The 10,808-nt window shown below is 35.7% G+C and overlaps 1 protein-coding gene across 1 annotated transcript; it reads left to right on the forward strand.

Annotated features, from left to right (window-relative positions):
• Positions 1 to 2,357: 2,357 nt before the first annotated feature.
• LOC127648977 (zinc finger protein 239-like) lies at positions 2,358 to 9,103 on the forward strand. Its single transcript, XM_052133842.1, has 3 exons — positions 2,358 to 2,411; positions 2,518 to 2,713; positions 6,427 to 9,103. The coding sequence occupies exons 1-3, from the start codon at positions 2,358 to 2,360 to the stop codon at positions 7,293 to 7,295; spliced, it is 1,119 nt and encodes a 372-aa protein (XP_051989802.1). The 3' UTR covers positions 7,296 to 9,103.
• Positions 9,104 to 10,808: the final 1,705 nt, after the last annotated feature.

Below are 10,808 nucleotides of genomic sequence, written 5' to 3' on the forward strand. Positions count from 1 at the left end.
AGCACTGGTGCCCCCCAGGTATGTGTGCTCTCCCCACTACTCTTCTCCCTGTACACCAATGACTGCACCACCAAGGATCCTTCTGTCAAGCTCCTGAAGTTTGCAGACGACACCACTGTCATCGGCCTCATCCGAGATGACGATGAGTCTGCATACAGAAGGGAGGTTGAACAGCTGGCTCACTGGTGCAGTCAAAACAACCTGGAGCTGAACACGCTCAAAACGGTGGAGATGATTGTGGACTTTAGGAGGAACACCCCATCATTGTCCCCCCCCTCACCATTCTAAACAGCACTGTGGCAGCTGTGGAGTCATTCAGGTTCCTGGGCACTACCATCTCACAGGACCTGAAGTGGGAGACACACATTGACTCATTGTGAAAAAGGCCCAGCAGAGGTTGTACTTCCTTCGCCAGCTGAGGAAGTTCAACCTGCCACAGGTGTTGCTGATACAGTTACTCAGCAGTCATTGAGTCTGTCCTCTGCACCTCAATAACTGTCTGGTTTGGTGCAGCTACAAAGTCAGACATCAGGAGACTACAAAGTACAGTTCGGACTGCTGAGAGGATTATTGGTTGCCCCCTGTGAACTATACACTTCCAGAGAGAGGATAAAGGCTGGTAAAATTACTCTGGACCTCTTTCACCCAGCCCACTACCTTTTTGAACTCTTGTCTTCTGGCCGACGCTTCAGAGCTCTGAGCACCAGAACCGTCAGACACAGGAACAGTTTTTTCCCTCAGGCTATCCATCTCATGAACAGTTAAATTGCCCCATTGAGCAATAATTATGTGCAATACACAGTTAAGTCTATTAGTTTATATTATCCAACATATCCACTTCTGCCATTACATACATTGCTCTGTACATAATATATTGTATTTTGTTCTTTATATAACGGAATGGTATTTGATTTGCACTACGTGTGTGTATGTATGTAGGTGTGTGTCTGAGTGTATGCACATGTATGTATGATTATTTATTTGTATTATTATTTTTTTTAATTTGTATTATCTATGTCTTGCTGCTGTTTTTGTATTTTTATGCACAGGAAGCTCCTGTCACCAAGACAAATTCCTTGTATGTGTAAGGATACTTGGCAATAAAGCTGATTCTGATTCTTCTGATTCTTTTAGGTATGCATGCGAATAGTATGAATATATTCCAGACATACTTCATCCTGGGACTTTGGCATTGTCTCGTGAAACGAATATATGATGTAATAACAATTTCAAGACATAGGGCATCATTTTGCTTCTGAAACTTTAGTTCACCTTTGCTACAACTTACTTGGGAGTTCAAAGCTGCACTATGTAAGATATTTTTTGTTAAAAATGAACAAATTGCCATTATTGATTGAGTACATCAACATTCAGTGTTCAAAACAATGTCCTTACCGTACCCCGATTCACTACGGTAAGTACATAAAATTATTATTATTTCTGAGCTGTCGGGTTCGATATAACGTGAAATCGCTGGTTTATGACATTAATCCTTGTGTTGGTACGTCATGTCCGCACACGTGAAAGAAGTCTCATGTTCCAGCTGAAGAAACTAACTACCAGTTCAGTAACTCTCACACAGTTCAGGACAGCATTGTTACAGTCTAGATGGATGTTTATCTGTTATCCGTTTGGTGAAGTTGAATGTTTGGATATGTTGTCTGATAGGGTTGTTGAAGCTTATTTTGCTTGTCATGCTTGTATTAATCGAACTTTACTCGTGTGTTAACTGATTGTGATGTATCTACATTGTTCAATGAAGTACCTGTGATGTTTAATATGGATGACTTCTGAAATTAACTTCTTGTAATTGCACATTTAAGCATATTATTTTTTTATTTTAATAAAGTATATTTTATCCCCATCATTATTGAATCCTCATTTTATGTTTTAGGTGTTATTGTGTGCATTGCGTAGACATGCTATTGTAGTAACTGAGGCTGGACAATATAGAATAACAATAATAAAGTCTTTATTGAACTCGTATCAGACATATCACAAGTTTAACCTATTAAATTCAATCTTGTAGTACAATTCAAACATTAATAGTAGATTAAACACTTGCATAATCATATTAAGATCTACAGGTGGTGGCTGAGGAGAGTCCCCTGTTCTCTATTTAAAAGTGCTTTGAGCGTAGTGTCAGAAAAGAGATATATTAATTCAGAATATCTAAATAAGAGTGTTGTTTATCTTCATCAAAGCAAGTAGTATTTACATTTAAAATCTTTGATCGTATAACATTATATAAACATGAAAATTGCACTATATTGAAATAACTTCTGCAAGCTCCTTGGACTACTCTCTCCCAAGACCCCTTGCTTCACGGAAGAGGAGGGATGTGCGACGCTTCCGAGATGCGGATGTTCGGCCACAAAGAGCTCCGTGGAAACAATATTCAACATTTTATGGTGTGGTGAAATTGAATTCTAATTCAAACTCAGAAGTAGTTCTAATTCATCATCAGCGCGGTAGATAGTTTTAGTGTGTAGTTAAAGTAAACAAATTGTGTTTCAGGCCAATAAATGTCGAGAATATTCCCAGAATCGTAAACGTGGCAAAGAAACGTTTCCAAACAAGCAGGAAAGAACTCCAGGTGGAACATTTGTCATCTGGAGGTTTAAGAGAAGAGACATGGAGTTTATTAAAGAGGAGGTTGAAGACATGAGTTCTACAGAACCATGCACAGTGAAAAATACAGAGGAACAGAGAGGTTGGTGTTCATACTTCGCTATTCTTCATAACTGTTGAAGAACATTAAAGTATCAAAACTTCTCCCGGCAAACATTTACGTCACGGCGACGTTGCGGCCACGTTCAATGTTTACGCGTAAACGTCGAACTGTCTGACGCGACGTTCAGGCCTCATTTGATTATTCTTTATGTCAGCATCACATTACTCTTGATTCCCCATGATTTCTATTTCATGGTAAATAATCAAACTATTATAAATAAAATAACTAATTTTGTAATAACATTTTTAAAATGGTTAATATCCAACATTGTACTTTATAAGTTATGTTTACAGTTAATTAATCAGTTATAATCAACACGTGGCAAGTGTATAATTTGGAGAGTGAAAATTCGGTAATAAATCATCATTATTGATACATATTGCAAAAACAGATAATAAAATTAGTAAAGTGCATACTAATGTTGTTCCCCTTATGCACATTCTGTTAAAGCTTGAGACATTGAAACATTATCACATTTCAAGTAATTAAAAATGTACTTTTTATATGAATTTTAGGCCAGTAATGGGGCAGGAGGAGAGCGTGACTGGAAATGATAGGGAGAAGTGTGTGGAGTAACAACAAGCTGGATTCGAGCTCAGGTCGTCCTCACACAAGCATTACTGTGCTTTGTCAGAGCATGTGCAGGCCACATCTATGTCTACTTTTATTTATAATGAGAAGAGGTCCAATAAACTATGCTGTACACGTGGAATAGCTGGTTGCTGTAAAAGTAAATGTCAAACTATGTGTCATATCTAAACCAGCTGTACAGAACACTAAAACAATACAAGAACATCCCCACTGATTAATTTATAGATGATAGATTATACAACAGTTTAAATGACATTATACAACAGTTAGTTCCTGTACATCAATCGGTGTCCCAGTTCTAGAAACCCCTTCAATTAAGAAAACCCTTATGATTGTAAGGCTATTGTCAATAAGGGTTTTCTTGCAATCGACTGCTGATACAGTATTTAGTAAAACAGCATGAGATGCTTCACTGTTTGTATCATTCCTGTTGTCCTTGTTCGTTCACCCTTACAGAGAGCTAGTGCGGATTTTGATTAATCCATGTGACTCAAGTCTTTTGAAAACTTTCATCAAAAATATGTATTTTTTTTATTTTCGTTGACTGATACATTTAATGGACATTTCTGTTGAGAACATTTATATGCCGGTAGGTGGCAACAAATGAGGACAGATCGCTGGGAATCTGTTCATGTCAGATGAAAGCATTTTTGTTAAGAATGTTGAAATTTGTATAGCTACTGTTATTTAAAGTTCAAATTGACCTTCGTCGTCTGTAAGTCAAGAAAAATTGGTTAACGATTTGGTGAAAAAGTATTACACAAAAAATGATTACTTACACATTACTTACAATTTTGTCTTCTAATATCTGACCTGCTTCCATTTCCACCGTTTCCCACAGGATTTTGTGAGATGGCGGGTGGACCTCGGATCCTTTAGGGGGGTCCTGGGGCATCCCCTGTTAGAAAATGTTGTACATTTGAAAGTTAAATGCATCAATCTGGTGCACTTTGAGAGCAAAATTAAGAGGCTTTTTAACTATGCGCTCTAGTAGTAATTTAATCAAACACATTGGTTGTACAGATATGAATGGTGATGACATGGCAAAAAAAGTCACACCCACAAAGCATGATAAATGATATACCACAGTTCACAAATGGTCAAAACACAAAATCGACTAGAGCTGAGCCAGGGCTCGACATTAAGCACTGTCATGTGCTTCTCCTCCAGACAAGTACATTAGTCATTCACTTGTCTGTGTAAAAAGTTGTCTGGAGAGAAAAAAAGTAAATTTCAGTTACATGTTCATTTAACATGTCAAGTTTCTATTGTAAATTAAGACAGATGCCTAACCAAATACTTTACCTATGCAATCAACTCAATTCTCTACGACAGAAATGGAAACTGCACTGGGTAGGGAGGAGGCTATTGTCATATGGTAATTATTTTACGTCACGTATGGTAGTCAAATAAACAAAAGCCTCCATAGCCACCATTAACAGCAGGGAAGATCATATTTCTATTGAATTATATCTACTTTTTCATCATGTTATTGCATCAATATCTACCATGTACAATATAGGCTATACATTATCACAATGCCAACATTTCAGCAGTCGGTAGTGAAATTTGATGATCCTCAATACCAGCTTCAAAACCACAACTAATAATAACACTAACTATTATGTTAATTAGGGAAGAATTGTTTCAAGTTCTTAAGTAATTATTTAAGACTAGTAAACAGAAATAGAAATAGAAATAGATTAAATAGAAATAGATTAAAAATAATAGAACAAAAAATACAAATGATGAAAACTGAGTGCTTTTTTATACAGCTTTAAATGTTTTTAACAGCAGTATCAAGTATTCAAGTAAACATTCATAATGAAATGCAACATAAAACTACAACTGGTCTTTACTGTATGATTACAATACTTTAATACTTTTTAAAGTTACTCAATCAAGAACAGTAAGTGGTTTTCTCATTTTCGTGTTGTTATGTTATGTTTGTTGTTATGACGACATACTACACTACTCGACAGCAGGTTATTAACCTGGACGTATTAATCAGTTTGCTTGTCCGGTTGGGCAAGTAAAATTCTCTTTCACTTGCCCCTTCAAAAACAACAAGCGTTAATGTCGAGCCCTGTGAGCCATCAAAGAAATGAAGGAGGTTTCCTGTGTTGAACTGGCTCCTCAGAGGCTGAAAATAGTTACGTTGTCAGAGCCACTGGTAATAATGTTAACGTTAGATAATTACCTAATGTTAGCTAGCTAGATATATAAAGTTACATATGTTATTCATTGTTTTTTATGACAAGCAGCCAGATATGTCAGCTAACGTTGTTACCTAAATTAGCTAAGGTTAGATTAACTTTAAATATCAATGATAACTTCTGCAGTAATGTTATCTGTTTGCTGTCGTACATATATAATGATAAAATTGTGTTTGGACATGTGGATAACTGCAGTGGATACTGTAACGTTAGTTAGCGTTACTTACCTCAAACGATGTTGTGCCCTCAATATGCCTGGCCACCACAGTCTAGGTAATTAATGGTTACAACTAGGCAAATAATATAAGATATTGGCACAGCACAATAAACATTGATATGGATATTCGCATCTTTCTAATGATATAGCTTTATTATTATGCTTATGCTCAAAACCTTTACCTTTTAAGACATTATTTAACTGAATATTTAATTGAAACATATAAAACAACTTGTTACATCTTGTAGTACACTTACAGTGATTCTATCAATTTGTGAAACACAGTGACATGTACAGTATATGTCGTACAGTGGTAGTCAATATAACATAAGCATGACCTTAATCGGTGACCCTGAATGATAGTAAATAAAGCAACGTTGTTATGATAAACTTCACCACACAAGGTAAAATTGGTCCATGTTGCCGCAACATTGGTTGAAGGTTGGCGACGTTGAGACAACTTTCAGTGTTTGCTGGGCAGACAGTTCAGGCTTACATTAAAGTACACAATATGAGAATATATACGGTAATGATCATAACTTATAGGTAGATTGGATGGCAGTAGCATGAGAATGACAAAAATCACAAATAAAATATGGTCACTTTATTTCTTGTTTCACCTTTGATCTATTGATTTAATATTTTTTGGACAATTATGTTCATTCTAGACATGATAGAAGTGAAAGAGGAAAGTCAAGAACTGAGTGAAGAGGAGGAATACCAATACCAGGATCCTCAGAATTTCACAACTGTTGAAGAATCTTATAGTTTCACGGAAACCATAAAGATAGTTTCACAAGAAACTCCTCAGAGACCAGAAGCCAATTCTTTCATCTGCCCTGAATGTGGAAAGAGTTTCGCACATAAAGGACATTTTAACGAACACCTAAAAATTCACTCTGGAGTGAAGCCTTACGTCTGCCCTCATTGTGAAAAGGCTTTCACGTGTAAAGGACACCTTAAAAGACACATTCGAATTCACACCGGAGAAAGGCCTTACACATGCTCTGAGTGTGGAAAGAGTTTCAAATGTTCGACAAATCTCAAAGATCACCAGCGCTCTCACTCTGGAGTAAGGGCATTTAAATGTGAGCAGTGTGGTAAAAGTTATATTTTGGCGTCAAACCTAAATGTTCACATGAAAACTCATACAAATGAGAAGCCTTACGTGTGTGCTGTGTGTGGAAAGGCTTTTCTGCGCTTGGGCTGTTTTAATGAACATCAGAAAATACATACCGGTGAGAGGTCTTATATATGCTTTGAGTGTGGGGATACCTTTGTTAGATCCAGTGCTTTGAAACAGCACCAAAAAATTCATACAGGAGAGAAACCTCACAAGTGTTCATACTGTGGAAAGGGTTTCACTCTTTCAGGAGCCTTGAAAAGACATGAGAGAGTGCACACCGGAGAGAGGCCATATCACTGCTCTGCATGTGGCAGGAGTTTCACCCAATCAAGTGATCTGCAGTATCATAGAAAAAAGCCTTGTCCGATGTTGCCACAAAACACTCAAAGTTCATCTTCAGTTGCAGTGTAAATTGTACATTTAATTGTAAAAATTGATTCTGAAAGTTGTCAAGAAAATGTCCTGGTCATATTTACCCCCCAAAGATATATTTTGCATAAAGACGTTGAAGCCTACATTTAGGACCATTACGAGTTTTTTTGCATTGTAACAAAATGCATATATTAAATAATCTTAAAATTTAAAAAGTCTAAATGGCTCTAAAAGCTCTCTGTATCCAAGCATAGTTGAGCCAAACTTGTCTGTCTCAGGACAGATCATTGTCTGAGAGACATAGTTACGGTCATAACTTTTGACCAAATGTTTAGTTACTGCGTTTTGAATTTGTAGAGCAGTACAGCACTTTATGTACTTTGGTGAATGAACTGTCTGTGACTGGTAGAACACAGTTTGTACTTGTTTGACAGAAAATATACAGGGAGTTAAAAATAGTTAGTGAACTGGTGTTATTGGTACCATTTTGTGTTCAACGATTGGGTGTAGCAATAGTCCTAAAATTGATTATTATCACAATGTTACTCTGTTATTTCTCATTCAATTTTATTTTATGTTAAATTTAATTATATGTTGCAAGGTATTGTATAGAGAACTAAATCACTTTTTTGTATGCTTGAATCACCAATTTTACTAAATCTGAGTAGCCATATAGCCCATTCTTGACCAATTTGACTCTCTGGAAATATCTGAAGTGGTATGGTTGCTTGGGTCATTCCAGTTTTATGACTTTGTATTTCAGAAATCAATTTAACCTGAACATATGGATGTTTATGATTAAAAAAAATTGCCTACATTAATAATATGTCCTATATTGTATCTTATAACCAAAGACACTAAAGCCACGTTCACACTGGCAGCAACAAAAATACATGAATGGAGCGATTTTTCGGTGAAACTTTGGCCACAAGATATGGGCTTAGCGAGAGACCAGACACATTTTTACTTCATGCAAATGATGAGTGATATTCAGGAGTGACTACCAATGGAGTAAAGTCAGTGGAGCTCAAGTCATCCATCTCCTGTGAGGTTCTGGAGTCGAGTTCAGGCTGAAAACATATGAAGTTACTGTTGTGAGAGATTTCACTGTTCTGTATAATTTTTTGCATGCATGGATGTGAAATATGTGTGGAAAACTATGTCAGAAATTGTCAACAGTCAACAGTTTGGTTCGTACATTGATAGATTGTTCATCTTGTTTATATTATGATGTAATGAGCACTGCTGCAGTTCATTTAAAAACACTGTCCTGTGCAGAATGCTTATTTTAAAAGGCAAAAATAACTTATTCCTTGTCAAATTAGAATGATATCTTAGTTTTGCCATGCGATTTTTACATCTGTGATCAGAATTGAACAATTATGGCCAATTGTGCAGTCCACCAATAATGTCACGCCTATAGCGACATATAGAACAAGGAATACAACATCAAGGGATGTCGCTGGCGGTGTGTAAAAGTTTAATATGTAGTGTATGGTGTAATGATTGTACATCAAGTCTGCCCTACAAAGCAAAAAGGCAGTAACTACGCAGAGTGCAGAATGGATTTTACTGTACTCATGCTTAGTTTAACTAGGGCTTTTTGCAGTTACTGTACAAATGACTACCATTTTTCTCCAAAACGACACACATCTGAGATAAGATGTTTTGTCACATAACAAAGGATGCCTTGAATGTCATGAAAATGATAATAACTCATTTTTGACCAAAAATGCAGTTACTGCCTTTTTGTTTTTTAAGGCAGAAGTGTGACCTCTGCACAGAGTAAGATGTATTTTAAAACTGTATTTTTAATCCAATCAAATGGAATCGACTTTGTATCTCAATTCTGCAGGAATATAAAATAAATCATTCTTTTAAAAATGAAGGCCCTTTTCTTCATTAATAGATTAGTCCACTAGTCTGTTTTAGCTGATTTAATTGTAGTTTATTTGACAATCCTGGATTGTGCTGTTCCTCTGAGCCTATCATGGAGTTGTAGAAATTATTATTAGTCTGAATTTTTTTCATTTGAAACTGAACAATTGCATAAACATTCAATCCTGAGCTGTTTTCTCTTTTTTCTTATTTATTTATCCCCTTGTCTCCCAATGTTGAAATGCCCAATTCCCACTACTTTATTAGGTTCTCGTGGTGGCGCGGTTACTCACCTCAATCCGGGTGGCGGAGGACAAGTCTCAGTTGCCTCCACTTCTGAGACCGTCAATCCGCGCATCTTATCACGTGGCTCGCTGTGCATGACATTACGTGAGAGTTAGGTCATTTCAAACAGCGAATCCAGTCGTGTGGATTACTTTAAATACAAGTATTGGACAGTGGGCTTTGGGCTGCATTCATAAACAACTAGACTCCGAGAAGACCGTACCCTGGTGGGGCAGCAGCCGTTACCGTCGACGAGCTAAGTCTCCATAAGAAGGAATTAGGCCTCGACCCGCATCAAGAGAGAGCGGACATCTGTATGCCACATTTACAATTTACTAATACTACTTTTAAATCAGTTAAAATATCTCATAATAATATTTAAAATAATATTTCTCATTAACTATTACATTAATCCTGATATCTTCTGTCTTAACGGTGTTAAATATATGAACTGTCAGTTTTCATTTTTAATGACCAGAGGTGGGTAGTAACACATTAAATTTACTTTACATTTACATAGTATTTTTTTTTTTTTTGGGAGAAAATGTACTTTTAAGAGTACACTGCAAAAAAAATAATTTTTGTTTTACGAAAATAAAATAAAATTGGCAGCTGTGGTTGTCAGAATATTTCTGTAAAAAATGCAGTAAAAATGTTAACAACTTTCCAGAACAACCTGTAATATTTCGTTTAAAACTGTTGTTTTTACTGTATATTTTATGGTGCAGTACCATTATTTATATTATTAAATGATAAACTTAATATATCTACCATCTGAAATTGTAGATATCAGATTTTCACTTTATAATTCAATGTTGTCACTGTAGTAATTACAGAAGGACACAGGATGACTTGAAGTTAATCAATAATGGCTCTTACTGGAGCAATGACCAATAAACATGTAGAGACAGTGCTCAGTCACTCACCCAAACATTAAACACCATCAGGGTAACAAATGAAATTAAAATGATGCAATAAACATTAATTAAACTACATCAAATATAACACAGAACAACCCAATGTAGATAAGTGATATTAAAAATAAGAAGAAACATAACTATTCCCATAAATTATAATGAAATGTAATGGGCCAAGCAGGGAATTCTGGGAATTACCAATTCATGTTTTTTATTGTAATTTTAACAATAATTTACCATAAAAAGTACATGTACTCTCTTGTTAAACATAATATACATTTTAGCCATTAATTATATGGGGAAATCATACAAAAATACTAAATAACATGTTATATCACAACATTGTACCGTAAAGTACATGAATCGTTTTTTAATATATTTAAAAACAAATTTATGTATATTTTATGGTAACTACTCATTAACCAGTTTCCATTTTTTTACTGTAGCATTTTTACAGTCTTATACCGTAAAT

The sequence above is a fragment of the Xyrauchen texanus genome, chromosome 9, assembly GCF_025860055.1.
Source record: "Xyrauchen texanus isolate HMW12.3.18 chromosome 9, RBS_HiC_50CHRs, whole genome shotgun sequence".
In the NCBI taxonomy this organism is placed as follows: domain Eukaryota; kingdom Metazoa; phylum Chordata; class Actinopteri; order Cypriniformes; family Catostomidae; genus Xyrauchen; species Xyrauchen texanus.

Excerpts from the sequence above, each read along its gene's own strand:
- LOC127648977 (XM_052133842.1), top strand. The coding sequence starts at position 2,358 with ATGCGGATGTTCGGCCACAAAGAGCTCCGTGGAAACAATATTCAACAT. Across the intron at positions 2,412-2,517 it reads ACAATATTCAACATTTTATG|GCCAATAAATGTCGAGAATA; the intron begins GTGTGGTGAAAT and ends ATTGTGTTTCAG. Across the intron at positions 2,714-6,426 it reads AAATACAGAGGAACAGAGAG|ACATGATAGAAGTGAAAGAG; the intron begins GTTGGTGTTCAT and ends TGTTCATTCTAG.